Source organism: Coloeus monedula (genome assembly GCF_965178545.1).
Source record: "Coloeus monedula genome assembly, chromosome: 14".
In the NCBI taxonomy this organism is placed as follows: Eukaryota; Metazoa; Chordata; class Aves; order Passeriformes; family Corvidae; genus Coloeus; species Coloeus monedula.
The window spans coordinates 19528657-19545265 of NC_138794.1; the positions used below are offsets into that span (position 1 = coordinate 19528657).

General features: G+C 52.9%; 1 protein-coding gene across 2 annotated transcripts in view; it reads left to right on the forward strand.

Moving 5' to 3' along the window:
- Positions 1-16562, forward strand: part of NPTN (neuroplastin) — a 40593-nt gene extending 24031 nt beyond the window's left edge. For both annotated transcript variants that reach the window (XM_082290930.1, XM_082290929.1), the window contains 6 exons: positions 386-480; positions 5703-5836; positions 6620-6893; positions 14742-14763; positions 15091-15164; positions 15495-16562. In XM_082290930.1, the coding sequence (XP_082147056.1) occupies positions 386-480; positions 5703-5836; positions 6620-6893; positions 14742-14763; positions 15091-15151 (586 nt within the window). In that variant the 3' untranslated portion in view covers positions 15152-15164; positions 15495-16562. The remainder of the gene's footprint in view (positions 1-385; positions 481-5702; positions 5837-6619; positions 6894-14741; positions 14764-15090; positions 15165-15494) is intronic.
- Positions 16563-16609: the final 47 nt, after the last annotated feature.

Sequence of the window (16609 nt, forward strand, 5' to 3'; positions counted from 1 at the left end):
GCCTGCAGTGGTCAAAGTGTGGCTCTTGAGCTGCGATGCCCTTGGAAAGCCGCTTGTCTGAAATTCATTAGCTTTGTAACTCGGGGCTGCGGTGAGTCAGTGCTGTCAGCACTGGGCTCTTTCCGTGTGTCCGAGCAGTTTCTGTGTGTGATTAACTGCTTTTATTGCAGGGCTGGTGTTCAGCTGCAGGGGCCGTTTGCTTGATTAAAAAGAATGAATAAAAAAGGGAGCAAGGGAGCCTTTTGGGGGAGGGAAGTGTTGCTCGGTGTGTGCTGGGGGGAGGTGGGCCCTCCCGGTTACACGGTGCAATTAACGGGTGTTAATTGAGGCCACAGGGCGAGAGTGGGGTGTGTGAGGCAGCTCTGCTGTGTCTGTCCTGCTGCAGGATCCCGAAGGCCCGAGCAGAGGAGTCGGGGGAGTACCTGTGCGTGTTCGTGTTCTCCAGCTCTCCCGTCGCCAACGCCACCATCGAAGTGAGAGGTACGGCTGCAGTCGGGATCGTCCCTCCCCCGTTCCTGGAAATGCTATCCCCTGCCTCCAAGCAGCTCCCTGGTGTCCCCACAGAAGGGGAAAGGCCTCCTCATCATACAGAGCCAGGCCCGGGTTAAGAACTATAAATAATAATTAATTATGGGATATAATAACTCCAATTCCAAGGGAAAGCCTCGCACGCATTCAGGGAAAGGCCTCAGAGAGGTGGGAGCACAGGCACGGCATTTGTGGACACCAGAACACCTCTGTGGGTGAGGCACCTCCTGGCATCTTCGGGAGCCTGAAATTCGGGATGAAAGCTGCAGAACAGGCAGGGTTTGCCGCAGGTGTTGCCGCAGGTGAACACAGAGCGGTGCTGGTGCCCGCGATGGGAGCACGGGGCTGCGGGGAGGGCTGGCTCTGGGCATTCGTGGTGCCTGGTCAGGCCCTGGGATCCAGGTGGGAGAATCCATCAGCCTGTGGGAAATGGAATTCCAACACCCTGTGCCTCTGAGGAGCTTGGCTGGGTGTTCAGGGCACACAGGTGGAGGGGTTTAGTTTTCCTTCTTTTCCTTTGCTTGGGGATTTTTTCTTGCATTCCGCTCTTTTGCTGTAATTGCTAAATCTCCTCGTGTTATCCTAATGGGAACGTTAAGTTCTCGCTGCCTCCTCTGGGCTGCTTTAGGTGACAAACTGCTCCTAGAGAGGGGAAATGTAACTCTGGCACTGGAGCAAGGTGTCTGCCAGCTCTGATCATCTCTGCAGGGCCCTTTGGGAGTGTTTGCCTCGGGGCTGGGCTGCTGCTCTGCCAACCAGGGCCACCAGGAGAGCTTGGCAGGGAGGTGGCAGTTCACTGGGGGGGAAGAGGAGCCAGTGCTTGTGATGGCAGCGCAGTAAGGGCCGATCCTACTCCCTTCCCACGGGGAATTTACACCTAAATACTGCTCAGATGCTTTCCTGGGAAGCTGGGGCTGAGGATCCGGGGCTGCACTGGGGGCTGGGAGGGACAGTGGCCCTGTTGGGCTGCCCGTGCAGATCTGTAATTGAATGCTGACCTGCATGGGCCGTGCTGGTGCTCAAGCAATTACACACAGATTTAATTGCTGCTTGTAATTATGGTGCAGCTCTCACTGCTGATGCACGGGGAGAGGAGGGTGCTGAATCCCAGAGTGCTCGTGTCCAAAAATAGGGATTTTCTGACAGCTCGTGAACAGCTTCCCTGGAGCCCGTGGCAGAGGCAGCCCGGGGCATGCAGGGCCACCTCCCTGCCCCTGAGTGTCCCTGCACGTGGCAGGGGTGGCACTGGGTGGGCTTTAAGGTCCCTTCACCCAAACCACCCTGGGATTGTCAAAAATGGACAAAAAACCCCACAGGGCAGTGTTGTACCAGCAGCTGGGAGTGCCAGGCAGTGTTGGTGCCTTTCCTGGGAATGCCCAGGCTGGCTTCCCTCACCCCGCTGCTGCTGCTGGAGCAGCTGGGGGGGCTCTGCTCCTGCTCAGGCTCCGAGCTCTGGGGGTGCTGTGTGAGGGCACCTCGGAGCTGCAAACCAGTGAGCAAACACGGGATTTAGGGAAGCTGTGCCCTGGAGCAGGGATCTTGTGCCCCCTTTTCCTTGGTGCTGGAGCAGGCTGGGGTGTCCAGGGGGTGATTCTGGTGGGAGCAGAGGGGCTGGAACTGCCAGGCCTGGCCAGGGTGCCCCTTCCTCCCCCCCGAAGGGGAGTTTTGATTGCTGCATTTCCACCTGGGGGAATCCCTGCAGTGCTGGTGTTGGGAGCTTGGAGCTCTGGAGGCCTGAGGATGAAAGGAACCACAAAGGACGAAATGCAGCCTGGAGAACTCTGCAGAGCTCCTGCTCTGACCAGGATCCTGGGAGAAGGGGAGAGGAAACAGGTGCTGGAAAGACCTTCTGAATTCCCCTTCCTGGGAGGCCTTTCTGCCCTTGCCTCATCAAGGGATTCTTGCAGCTCCCTCTGCACGTTCCTGTTCCATCCTCCCCAGTGATTCCTGGGGAAGAGCCTGCTCCTTGACTCCTGGCTGTCTCAGGAAACCTCTGCTGCAGCCTCACTCCTTCCTACCAGAAATGAATTAAATTGGACACTCTTTGAGCCCAGCTGCATCTTGGAGTGATCCAAGAAAATCCTCTCCTATTCCCCATTCTCCCGGTGCCTTCGGTGTCTTCAGGCTCCAGAGGGAGACAGGGACTGGAATCACAGTCAGAAAAAGAAACCTTCCAGAGCCCTTGTTCAGGTCACCCCTAAGACATCCCAGTTTTCAGTGCAGGAATATTTTTAGGTGCTTCTGACTTTGCTTTGATTTTGTCTCTTAATTAGAAAGTGGAAGGTAACCGGGCCATGGTTTGGAGGTGTTAACACATTTAAATTCACCTCTGCTTTTCAGTAGTGACAGTAAAGAGCTTAGAAGGGCTGAAGGCCTCCTGTGTATCAGGAAATGACACTGAGTGCCCCTTAATAAGGGAAAAAACCCTCTTTTCATGGCTGTGTAAACCCCAAACCACTCAGAAAGCTGCTGCTGGGAACTGGGAGCACTGGGAGCCCTGTGGTCACCCTGTCACAAACCCCCTTTCTCCTGTGATTTGGTTTAAAGCTATCAAAATGCTGTTTCTTAGCATTCCTCTCATGTCAGGCATGCCTGAACATCTATTTATTCTGCATTTTGTTTGGTAGCAGTTAATTTAAATTAGCCCTGCTTCCTTTTGCTCTTTGTGAGCTGTGTCCAGCCCGCTGGAGGATTTTTCCTGTTTCACGTGCAGGAGTTCAGGCCTCCATTTGCCAGGGGCGTTCTGCTGGTGCCAGCGATGCAGCAGGGCTGAGCAGAGAGGGGCTTCTGCTGCCTGCAAGCTGAAATCCAAACCCTTCCCAACAAAACCTGCCTCACCCCGGGCTTTGGCTGTCACTGGAGCACAGGGAACAATCCTGGCTTGAAAAGCTTCTGGGGCAAAAGCCCCTAGAGCCGGGACTGCAGGGATGTGGGGACAGCAGGATGTGGTTTCCCAGTGGTTTGGAGAGAAAATGCGGGATTGGTGTCTGGGTGGGCAGCACTGCCCTGGAACACCAGTACTGCACAGAGCTCCCCGGGGGCTCCAGGAATAGCCCTGTCCCAGCAGAGCCCGGGGGGAGCAGAGGTATTCTGGGCACTGCTGCTGTGCTGGGATCAGCCTGGGATCTGGGATCGCCCCTGGGATCTGGCCTCTCCTTCCAGCAATGTCACTGCGTCCTGCCCGCAGGAGAGCTCTGCCTCGCCCTGGGGTGGGAGTGGAGGTGTCCCAGAACGTGTTCCCTCTTCCCTTCCCTTTCCCTGCCCTGCCAGCAGCCTGGCACAAACTGGGCTAGCTGGGAGTGCTGTCCCTGTCCCTGTTTCCAGGCTCGGCTCAGGCCCTGGAACCCAGCCCGTGGCTGAATCCCAGTGCTGCTTCTCCTCATGGGGGATATTCCCAGTTCGCAGTCCCCTCTGGCATTCCAGCAGCGCCAGGGCTGGGATTGTTTCCCTGTCACTGCTGGGCCCTCATGTCCGTAGGCTGGAGGAGATCCCTCCTTGGCGTCCTCCAGGAAGCAAAAGCCACAGGAAGCTCTGGGCTCACCAGCTCCTGCTTTAAGAACATGCCAAGCCCAGCAGGGAAGTGGTGGCACCTTCCAGTAGGTCCCGAGACAAAATCCCCCTCTTGAGCCGTCTCTCTTTGGAATAAACGTCACTTTCCTCTCTGAGCGGGGGACAGGGGTTGGAAGGACGTGGCAGGTGCTCTGCAGGGCCCGGGATCCTGGAGCAGCAGAGCACACCCAGCCCCAGAGCTGATTTATTTCCTGCTTGAAGACCTGCAGCCCAAAATCTCCCCTTGCTCCAGTGCAGGCACCGGGAGTGCAGGATCACCCACTCCTGGTGGGTGGGGAATGTTCTTCCCAGCTTCCTTCAGCTCCTGGCAGCTCCTTTTTGTACGAGACCGGGGGATTGCTAGGACCTGGTGCCTTCATTCAGTTCAGGTTTTAGAGTATTTTTGTGTCTGATGTGGAATTTTGGGTGTCAGTTTTCTTACAGAAACCCCTGGGTTTGTTCTCAGCCTGTTCTTACGGTTATGTCACGGTTATGGTTGGCAGCATCTTGTAATTCATGAGCTGGATCTGGCTGAGCTGCATCCTTTAGTCAGGACTCCTGCAAAGCCCAAGGCTGTGCTGGGAATGCTGTTGGAATTTCCATGGGCACTTGGGCCTGTCCTGGTGTGCCTTTCCAGCAGGAGCCGGAGCCGTGGATTTTCTGCGGCTCAGAAGCTCATTTTGGTAATGTTGTTACTGTCCAGAGAGAATCTGAGGCACGGGATGCTTCCTGCAGTAAAAGCCCTTTGAAATAGGACAGTGTGAAGCACTTCAGCTTGCCAAGGATTTTCCCAAAGATTTGTGCTGTGATTTTGGGAAGAGCAGGCTCAGCTGCTGTCTGGTGGCAGGAGAGGTTTTGTTCCCTTTGAGCAGAGCTGTGAAATTCCTTTCATTATCTCGGCTTACAGCTGGAATCGCTCGCTCTCTGTATCTGGGTGCAGGGAATTTGCTGGTGGTGCAGGGGAGTCTTCTGCAGGAAATTCCAGTTTCCTGGAGCAGCCGGGCTGGCCTTTGATGGATTAACAGCTCAGAGCTGCCATCACACAGCGAGCCACGTGTGCCGTAATTAGGAGCTGGAGCTTTAAAGGTGGGCCCGGCAGCCAGGGCCATCTGCTGGGCCAGGGGTGAGCCCAGGCACTGCCCTGAGCCAGCCTGAGCTCGGGGAGGGTTTAGGGCAGCTCCGAGGGACACACAGACAGACACACACAACACACAGACACAGGGGCACAGGGTTTGGGGCTGTGCTGAGGGACACACAGACACAGGGGCACAGGGTTTGGGGTAGCTCTGAGGGACACAGACACACAGACACAGGAGCACAGGGTTTGGGGTAGCTCTGAGGGACACAGACACACAGACACAGGAGCACAGGGTTTGGGGCAGCTCTGAGGGACACAGACAGACACACAGACAGAGGGGCACGGGGTTTGGGGCTGTGCTGAGGGACACACAGATACAGGGGCACAGGGTTTGGGGCAGCTCTGAGGGACACACCCAAGCACAGTTCTCCTTCTGTAACTTCCCCTCGGTGTGGGAAAGGCCAGCTCCAGGGAGCTGCAGAGCTTTTATGTCCCGATGAGTGAAAGAAGCCTGTTTGCACTTAGCAGCTGCTCTGTTGTCTCGCAGCCACTCCTGACATCACCGGGCACAAGAGGAGTGAGAACAAAAACGAGGGCCAGGAGGCCCTGATGTACTGCAAGTCCGTGGGCTTCCCCCACCCCGAGTGGGTCTGGCGCAAGAAGGTCAATGGGGTGTTTGAGGTAAGGAAGGGGCTCAGGGTGTCTCCGCCTGCCCAGACCCCCCAGAGAGGGAGGAAAGCAGCACCTTGGGGTTAGGGATGGGCTGTTGAAGGTGCTCTGTAACTTCTCAACGTGCAGTCCCTCCAGCATGAGTGAAGGTGGATATTTTTTGGCAGCACTGAGGATGGATGAGTGTTACATTGATATTTATATTACTGGTGTGTGAAAAATTTGCTCACTGCATTGCTGGGCAAAGTTAAGAACTTGCCCTGAAAGCCATTTTCTGAAATCTGCTACAAACTGCAAGATCTGAGCTATGAAATATGATTGGAAACCACACTGGGTTATAAATTCCTCCAGGTTTTACTGCTTGAGCTCACAAGACTCACTATGAGGAGGTGGCAGTGATCCCTGTGAGTGCTTGGGTGATCTGTTTGTTCCATGCAGCCAGTGATGGAGTGAGCAGGAAAATGTGACCAGCACTGGGAACAGCAGAGAGGAGCTGGGAATTTCTAACCCCTCCAGCCCAGCTGCAGAATTGGATGGATGGAGCCAAGATGTTAAACAAAGAACAGGGTGGGATGAGTGTTCCGTGCTGAGTGTGAGCTTCCTGAGGGGTGGTGCTGCAGGAGTGGCCGAGTGCTGGCAGCGATCGGGCCCCGCTGAGTGCAGGGTTCCCTTCGGGGTGTTCTGGTGGTGTTTGGAGAGCCAAACACCAGGCCTGGGCTCCTCCTGCAGTTCCCGTGACACAAAGGCCCCAGAACTTAAAGCTGTTGCTGTTTCCCACCCCTGTCCCTTTGCCAGGACATCAACAACTCCTCGGGCAGGTTCTTCATTTCCAACAAAGAGAACTACACCGAGCTGAGCATCACAAACCTGCAGATCAACGAGGACCCCGGCGAGTACCAGTGCAACGCCACCAACCAGGTGGGCTCCGTGTCGGTCACCACCATCCTGCGTGTGCGCAGCCACCTGGCCCCGCTGTGGCCCTTCCTGGGCATCCTGGCAGAGATCGTGATCCTGGTGGTCATCATCGTCATCTACGAGAAGCGGAAGCGGCCGGACGAAGTTCCCGACGGTAAGTGCGCCCAGCGCCGCCTGTGACGGAGCTCGGCCAGCAACGGGAAGCGCCCTGCTGGAGGAGCGAGGAAGGACCAGCAGCCCGCTCTGTCCCGCTCCACGCTCCTGCCTTCCTCCTCTCCTCCCTCTCCGGACATTAAGCGCAGAGGGTCCAAGGCGCAGCGCTGGATTTCAGGGGGGGCTCAGACCGTGGGGTGGGAGGGATTATGGATACCTTTCAAGCTTTGTTGCACGAGGGATGGAGTGCTCCCGTCTCTTTCCTGAGGAGTGCTGCCCCGAGGAGCGCAGGGCAGCACAGGGGCAGAGCTGGCAGCACCCTTCCCCGTGGTGGCATTCGCTCCTCCCCGTGGCCTCGGGGTCGGACACTGGGCAGGGGCTGTGAGGAACATGACACTCAAACTAAGGAATCGTTGCACTTCAAGGGGTTGGGGCTGCAAAGGTGCTGCAAAACTGAAATGTGTTCAGGGTTCAGAGATGGGGGGAGGGCTCTCACTCTGCTGTGTAGCTGAATCTGTAGTTAAGGAATGCTCTGAAACTGTATCTAATTGTAGCCACTGATTAGGTTTTATAAAAATAGGGCTTATTATCAGGTTTGATGGTAGCAATAATTAGTTAATCTGTGTTTGGTACATACAAATAGTAGTAACTTTAATCTGTGAGCTTCTCCTGCACACCTTCCCCTGTGCACAGCTGGGGAAAGGGGCAGCATGAGGCTGAGTATTTGCAAGATCCACGCTGAGAAACAGCCTTTAATGTGCTGCTAGCAGCTTACTCCAGTGTGTAGCGAGAAAACCTCTGCAAGGACTCCTTGGGAGAAGCAGCAGGAATGTCATGGTGCTGTAGGAACACGATGGATGCAGGCATGGAGCAGGTGGAGGGCAGCGTGCTGGAGTGACCCTCAGCGCCCTCCCGGGCTGGCCAGGCCTTTCCCAGTGGGAGCTGTTGCCAGGGCAGCTGGGTGTGGCTGTGGGGCTGCAGGGGATGGAAACAGAGGTGTGAAACAGTGATGTGTGCGTGGGCTGGGCACAGCCACCTTCACCGGCCTCACACGGGATCCAGAGTGAGGAGAGGAGCTCATGGAACACACAAGAAATGGAATAATGGGAGAAGGGGAGGCTTGGATCAGAACTGGCTGACGTAGTGCATCCCTAGAGGAAACCAGCTTTGGTTGTAAGCCTTGAGTAGCACTTACTAACTGCTTACAGAGCATGCTCTTGGGGTGTAGCCCCCCAGTTGCACCGTAGTGCATGTTCTGTGCATCACTAACAGCTTCCAGTGGCTCCAGGGCTTGTCCTGCCCTCAGCGTGGCCTCAGGGACCTCCACCAGGCCGGAAAACTCGGAACAGCCAATTTCCATGTTCTCTTGCACATACCCACCTCCATGTCAGCAATTGCAGTTCCCTGCGTTCAGAATTTTCATTGCGTGGAGTTTCACAAGGACCAGAACAAGGTCCTGGTAATTTGATACCCAAATATTCCCTGCAAGCAGCCCCAAACGGACTGAATCCAGCAGGAATTGGCTTTGGCGTGACCAGCTCGCAGCACAGCCCCTGTGGTGGTGCAGGGGAGCTCACATTTGAGGTGAAGAGTTCACTGCCTCTTTCCAAGGCAGGAGTTTTCCTGGCTGGTCTGGCCACTCCTTAGGTACCCGAGGGATCCAGGCTCATCATCCCCCTGGAGCTGTCCAGGATGATGAGCCAAGGGGCTGAGGTTACTCAGTGCTCGCTGGGGCTGCTGTTCTGAGGGCAGAGCCCTGGAGAGTGACACGACGCACCTCCGTGGGGGTCAGATGTTCTCCCTGTCCTCCTTCCTGGAGGAAGAATCCATGCTGAGTATGACAGTCCGTACCTGTGGATGAGGTTTGCCTGGCTGACGGACGCAATCGGCATCATGCCGCCTTGGGTCCCACATTCCTTGGATAGTTGTGCATTTTCCGTACTGGCATCGAAGCTTTCCGTGCTGCCATCCGTGGTGGGGAACACCCCGGGAGCTGGGCCCTTGCAAATGCACACGTGAGAAATCACCAGGAGCCTGCTGATTCCCACGTGTGGACGTTTGACTGGGGTTATCCTGAATTTTATTATTTTCAAGACATGGTTACGAAATGCCAAAGTTAATGCCGGAATGCAGTGGCGTGCTCAGCGTTTGGAATTGCAGCTCCCTGCTTCCAAAATCACACCTCCGCCTCCACTGCCGCAGTGAGTGGGGCAGGAACATCAGGGAGCTGTGGCTGAGCCGGCAGGCTGAGGCCAAACACCACAGCACTCGTTATCCACAGCATCTGGCACCAGCTGGGATTTCTCCGCTGGCTTTTCCAATCCTGGCGTTGGTGGGACGTGCTCAGCTCTAGGGATCGTGCTCATGGCAGAGCTCCACATGAGATGGTGCTACAGCAACCGCTGAGCTGTTCCTGCCCTTCCTCCTGGGATGGGAATGTTCTCTTTGGACCTCTCCACATTTAGACACTGAGATTGCTTCATCATCCCCACCATCAGCCCGTCCTCGCAGGGCGGAGTAACTCTGGAATGCCCTTCCTGAGTGCCCAGGTTTCTGTGATGTGTGTCAGCCCAGGTCCCGCAGTGGAAGGTTTGAGGATGGATGGCCCCTGTGGATGTGTGCCCAGGGATCGTTACCCTTTGGCTCAGCACGCCCTCCTGCTGCGGGATGGCGCTGGCTGCAGATCCCTGTAAAGATCCCAGTCCCGAGGGTTGGGCTGCAGGTGTTGGACGTGTGGTGTCCCCCTCTGCAGCACCTCAGGGTGCCACACATCCACCTCAGGGTGTCTGCCACCCTCCCTCAGGAATCCTCTGATGTCCTGGCCAACGTCTGGCCTGTTGAGAGGAGTGCACGGATAACTGCAAACGTGGCTTCTTCAGGCCACTTTTAAGGACTGGTGTTAAAATTTGGAGAAAACCAGTGCTGCTAAACGTGGCCACTTCCTGTGCTCAGGAAAATCAAAGGCTTTTGGAGCAGGAGGAGCTGTTAATGAGCTGCCCAAGCACACCTTGGCTCCTGACTCGGGCAGTGCAGGATGAGCTGCTGGTTTGGGGTCCTGCTGGGAGCTGCAGGTGCCCACACAGAGCTCTCACCTCGTGCTGTGCTCAGGTGGTACTTGAGGGCTGGCTCAGGTGAACCTACACAAATGTCAGTGTTTGGGGTGTGCTGGGTCAGCCCCTGGGGTGAGACCAGTCTGGTGCTGAGCTCAAGTGCCCAGTTCGTCCTGGGGGATGCAGCTGGTGGGACAGAAACATTCTCTGGGTGAGAGGATGCTCAGGTGTCTGGGGTTTTTTTCCCCGGCGCTTGGGAACTCTGCCTGGCCAGCCCAAAGAAACAATTGAACGAATTCCCTTTCCCTCCAATCTCCATGTTCTGCAGGCTTCAAATGCCCTGGCTCAGCGTGCTCATGGCTCCATCCCTGGGAGGCTGGGGAGGGTGATGGACTCCTGGGTACACTTGGAGCAGTTCTGTGCTCCGAAACACTTCCCAGTGTGCAGCTGTTCCCTCTGTTGGAAACACTGCCCATGCTGGAAGAGCAGGGACACTCCTTTAACTTTGGCATTTCCTGACTGCAGGGCTGGGTTGTGCATGGACCTCGCTTTGTGTGTCCAGTGAGCTGCTTGGTGTGCCTCGGGCCAGGGCTGCTCAGGAGCTCCTTCGCTGATGTTTTCTCCTTCTCAGAACTCTGATTTGGGAGTTGATTCTTTTCCCTGCTGCTGGAGAGCAGGAAAAAGAACATTGCACCTGTGAAATCCCTGTTTCCACCAAAACAGTGGCATCGGGGGGTGCCTGGCACAGGGTTTGCTGCGGTACCTGTGGATGAGGGGTTCTCCCAGCACATCCAAATCCCGTGCTGGAAGGAGGAAGGGAGGGCAGATGGCGCTGGAATTCCTGCATCCCTTCAGAATGTGAGTTCTGACTTGCTTTACGCCTGGTAAGGCAGCATCCAGCTTGCCTCCCGTTCCCAGGGAGTGGCCAGGGGCTGGCAGATCCAGAGGGGGCTGGCCACGTGCAGCTTCCGTGGCTTTGGGGACGAGAGCTGCATGAGCGTGGCATGCCCTGGCACGTGGCTGCATGCCCGGCGGGGGGCGGGTCCAGCAGGGAATGCCAGGGTGCTCCCCTGGACAAGGAGAGAAGGGAATGGCTTTGTTCCTCTGTGGTAGAGCTCGAGCTGCTTGGTTTCCATAAATGGAGTGATCAGCCAGCACCACCTGAGTGTAGCATAGCACAGGTTCCTAAAGGGAGTGGGGTTTCTGCTGTTGTTGGATCAGAGAGTCTAAAATCAGCACAGCCCCTGTGTAAAGGGTGTTTTCTGGGGTAAGTAGAAAGTAAAAACCCCTTGGCTCCATTCCCCGTAGGAATGGGAGCGGTTTTTACTTGTGCATCCATAGTGACGATCTCGAGTCCGAAGCCGTGAGGTGACTGGGTTATAACGTGTCGCTTTTCATTCTTCCCCTCTCATTCCTCAGCCTAATCCAAAGACTTCCCTTAAATGTGTTTCTTCTCCTGGCTCTGCAGAAGCTCCATCCAAATCCCCACATTCTTTCTAACCCTCTTTTGCTTTTTTCTTGACTTTCCCTGTTCCTGCTATTACTGTAAGTAATTGAAAGAAACAAACTGTTTTAACTGCAACCGTTTGCCTTTTGTAACAAGTGATCTTGGTGGTGGTTTTTTTCCCTTTTATGCACATCTTTCTCTCCCACACTTCGAATTCATCAGGGTGAGCAGATTGTAAGGCAGGTACATAGTGAGGCCATAGCCACCAGCTGTTCCCAGTGGGAATGGATCATGACACAGGACCCCAAGCTGCCACAGGCTCTGGCTGCTCCTTCAGAGCATTTGAGCTGCCCCAGGCCAGGCTGGATGGGGCTTGGAGCACCCTGGGACAGTGGAAGGTGTCCCTGCCCATGGCAGGGGTGGCACTGGATGGGCTTTAAGGTCCCTTCCAACCCAAACCGGTCTGGGACCGATTCTTTGCAGGTTTTAAAGCATGATCCAAGATGTAGAATCCCTTCAGAAGCAAAAATTGGAATCTTAGTGCTGGAAGAACCCGCTAGTGTTTCATTTTTAACTTCCACCAGTCACAAGATGCTTCCCAGGATTAATTTGATATTAAAAATAAACCCTGTAGCTTTCCAAAGGCGGTGAAAGAAACTGAGTGACATCTAAAATGCCTTGTAAATTAAGGCTGAATATGGGTGGGGGGGCACAAAACACATTCCCATACAAGTGGAGGAGCTAAGGGAGATCTAGTTGTCATCATCTTCCAGTTTTAATTCCCAGATATTTTTGCCTGCAGGGATTGATTACATGTGTTAAAGACAAGCAGCACTTCTCCCCCTTTGGTTCAGAAATGTGTGCTTTTGGGACCCCATGGAGCAGGTCATTCCATCCCCGCAGGAAAGGCTTGGCTGTGGGGGTTATTCCTGTGTTCTGTGACCAGGGGGGTTTTGGAGCCTGCAGGTGCCCAGTCCCAGCGGAGACCCTGCAGGAGGAGGGGCTCGGTGTGGTCAGTGGCCGCTCCCGGCAGCGTGTGGGGAGCGCTGGGAGGACCTTCCTGTGCCGTAGGTGGTACTGACTGTTCCAGAGCAGGGCTGTGGCATAAAACTTCGGGTTATATTGATCTTGTCGGTTACTATGACTTCTTTTTTTTTTTTTTCCCCCTTCAATTGCATCATACCCTTAAAAAATGGTGGTAAGTGAGAGCTCTGCATGCTTTGGAGTTTGTTTAACCTCCGCTTCAGTCTATACAACGCACAAGTCATAACGTTAACACTCTTGAAAACTTCCTCATTCACGTTCACAACTAATTTGGATTTCAGTTTGCTGTTTTGAACCTTTTCTTTAGTCTGATTTTGTACTGGTTTTTCTGTTGTTCTGTTGCCCCTGGTTTCGCTGAGGGTTCGGTCTGTGTCTGTACTGTACTGGGGATGCTTTTCCAGCACTTAACGGCTGGCTGGGAATTTCCCTCGGTCTTTTTATCTCTGTTTTAGGTTAGAGGTGGGACAGGGAGGAGTGGTGGGGATCCACCATCTAGTTAAAGTATTCCAGTAGGCTTTTTTGTGGGATCTTTGTGAGGAATCACCGATGGCAGCCGTTCTAAATGTGAAGCTTCTTTTTTTTTTTTTTTTTTTTTTTTTGGAAAACACAAACCTGCTGATCTGAAATGGGCATTTAAATCTTTGAGCAGAGAAGGGAAAATGGTTATTTTGTAGTGAGTGTCCACGGTGCAGTTCAATATTGCTGAAGTCCAGCCAAACAAACTCCCAAAGCTGTCGATGGTGCTTGTTGGAGCTGAGCTGGGTCTCAGAGGCAGCGCTGGTGTTGGGGGGCCAGGGCTCGCTGTCCCTCGCAGGCTCGTCCCGCCCGGAGCGCGGAGCTCGGCTGCTCTCGGATCCTTGATTCCCAAAGATGTTTGTGGAAGGAAGCTGTAGATTCCTCTGCTGTGCTTTGTGTTTGAGTACCTGATGTGTCTCTGTATATCTCACTGTATATACAACAGCACATTGATGTCTGGCTGTCCTTCCTAGTCCCAGTTCTCTGTACCGTGTCCGATAGTTACTGTTGCTGGTACTGGAATTCTGTGGACACTGGTGTGTCGCTAGTCTGTTATTTTGGCTGTAAAGCTCTTGGTTTGTGGTTAGTTCTTTATTTTTGAAGTATTTTTTGTTCCGGTCACTGTCTGTGCTAGCGGTGGCTTTGCCTCTCCGTTGCCTCGAAGGCCCAGGTGGAGTAATGTCCCCTCTCCCTGACATTACTCCTGGCGTGTGCTCATGCGGATGCCTACACTGTAAGACTGTAATTTCCATAACTGCTTCATGTGCACTAAGCACCCTTGTGGAATCCTGCTGAGAGTTTCTCAAAGACTTCCCTGAAAAATCCCTCCGGCACGAGGTGGGAACGGCAACTGTCAAGTGCCCAAACCAGCAGGGCTTGAATTGGTCCCCCCAAAATCCATCTGTGGGAGCATTAGGTTCCTGGATTGATTCTTGTACTGTTGTGTAAATGCATTTCTGTCTTCTGTACTGCAGCATGGGAGAAAACACAGTGTTTGAGAATTCCAAAAAAAGTCCAATTGGTCATGAGAGAGTTAATATGAAACATTCCTCATTGGCAGATTTGCTCCTCCCAGTTCTTAAATGAGTTTTGCCCAGGGCCACGGGCAGGACAGTGCTGTCAGGCCTCTGCAGCTGAAGTGTGTCTGGAGGTGTCCCAGCACCCTGACTCCTCCTGGTGACATCGGATGCCGCTGCCCAAGGACCATGGTTGGGGCTGGAATCGAGTGTTCCCCTTCAGCCTCCTCCTAACATGGTCCCTTCTAATTAAACCTTGAGAAAAATGGGGAATGCAGAGGTTGTGTCGTCCGTGGGGGAAGATGAGTGTGGGGTATGTACCCTCTGGGGTGTATCCCAGGAGTTACCCATCAGCAGTGGAAAAATGGCTTAAAAATTACAATACATATTAAAAAAAAGTCAATGCAAGCAAACATCCAGCAGGATTTTACAACTGAACCGTTGGTTTGTCTCCTCATCTATTTTTTATGAGATTGAACCACTGGAACTTGGGGACAAGATGAGTCTTGACCATGTTGCACCAATCTGTCCGCTACAGTTGCAGTCCTTCATGACCAGCATTCCAAGTGTTAACTAAACCCATTGAAGCAACATACCTGCCATTAAACCCGAATCCAGAGCAGTAACTCCATGATCCTTGCACTCCCGACTGGAATGGCCTTTGATGCTGTAGATAGATGAGTTTGCTGCTCGCACTGCGACCCCCTGCAAACACTGACTCTCTTTTTCTTTCCTTCCCTTGTCTCTCCCTCGGTGCATCGGGACGCTTGCTGCAGATGATGAACCAGCTGGGCCAATGTAAGTGTGTTTTAAGGAAAAAAGTACTGTTTGGGTTAATCTGGGGGGTTGTGGGAGGTGAGAAATCATAGGATTGATATTGCATGTGACATTACAGATGGTGTTGGACCCTCTGGTGTGTTTCGTATAGCACTGGAGGAAAGAAAAGCAACATCCTGCTAGAAAACAAATACTGTGCTAAAATACAAAATCTAAAATGGTGTTGTCTTGAGCCGGTTAAAGGGAGGGAGCATGCAATGCTGTTTAACCAAGTACAAATAATGTCCATTTTTCCTGTACCTGTGGCTTGATTTTCGGTGCATTTCTCTCTCGTGTCCCTTTCCGCAGGAAAACCAATTCTACAAACAATCACAAAGACAAAAACTTACGCCAGAGAAACACAAATTAAAAATGCTCATCATGTAAGTATTGCCTGCGCCCGGCTGGGAGCGGGCAGGCCCAGCCCTCCTGCCCGGAGTGCTGGGGGTGCGGCAGCAAACGCGTTCCCTGCATTCAAACTTTGCCGCTGCGCCGAGGCCGCGCCGGCCTTCTGGGGGGGACCAAAGCATTGATTGCCTCGAACAGGCGGGTGGTTTAAGGACCTGCTTGCTAAAAAGTAGACAAAGCTGCTGAGCCCTCCTGATTCCCTGTAAAAGGTGGAGCTGGGGCTGTCGGGAGCCGTGGGGATTGCAGGCTGCGGCGGCTCGCGCTGTTCACCATTGACTAGCACCTCTTTCTCGTTTCTTTTTTAGAGCTTTAAGTTTCTGAGAGACTGATGGCAATATGACCTGCTAAATTTAAGGGTTGGAACTCTTGGTTCTAGAACTCCAGTTCTGTCTGATTTCTTTTTTTTCTTTCCTTTCCAAGTGAGCAACAATATGACTGTCTAACGCATGCCTTATTTAGCCTCTCCTGCAAGGATGACCTAGCCAGATGAATTTTAATAATGCTTCCGTGTAGAAGGTGTAAACTCTTTTGGGCTTGATGTGCTGTGAATGTTGCTTTTTTTTTTCTCCTTTCCTCTCTTTACACGAGCAGTAGCCAGGCGGGTTCACGCATGCGCTGTTTTTTACTTCCTGTAGCTGTTAAATTCGGCACCGCTCAAACCGCACCGCTGCCATCTAGTGAGACTTCTTTTGTAAAGTACAGCAAAACTTAAAGATATATACAGTATATATTTATATTTGGGGGAGGGGAAACCAGAAGTCGTTGTGGTTCATTTCGAAGCTGCTGATATTCATTCCTTACTGTATGGCTGGAAGGAGGGAGCGATGCCGGGCTGGCGCTCGCAGCAGGGACATTGACATTTCCTTAAGGGCTTTAACCACGGAGCGCGGGGTGTCCTGTCGGGCGTCGGGGCTGGGTGGTGCCAGGGGCTGCTGGTGGTGGTGGGATGCAGTTGGAAACAAAAACAAACCTTCAGTTTATAAATATATATATATATGATTGCTTTTTAAGTGATTTTTTTTTGTTTTGTTTTGTTAACTCATGTAAATTCTCAAATCCTTTTGCACTGATGTGTTCGACATATTCTTGTACATTCAATTCAGGCAAACTTTTATAATTTTCTTTTTTTTTTTTTTTTTGTTTAAATGATGAAGTGTTACAGCATGGTGATATTCTATGCAACTAGTTATTCCTCTTTAGTTTGACACTGTAATTTCTCATGATTTAAAGATTGTAGAAATAGACCTACCAGGGTTCTCATGATGTGCGTAACTGTAGCTGCATGAACTTGTGTTCTGTGTATTTGTTGAAGTGCAATGATGTATAAAAAGTGGATTCACCTGTTTTTAAAAATAAAACACTGACAAAAACCACTGTAGCCTTGATTTCCAACCTTTAATCACCAGAGCTGTGTCAAGGA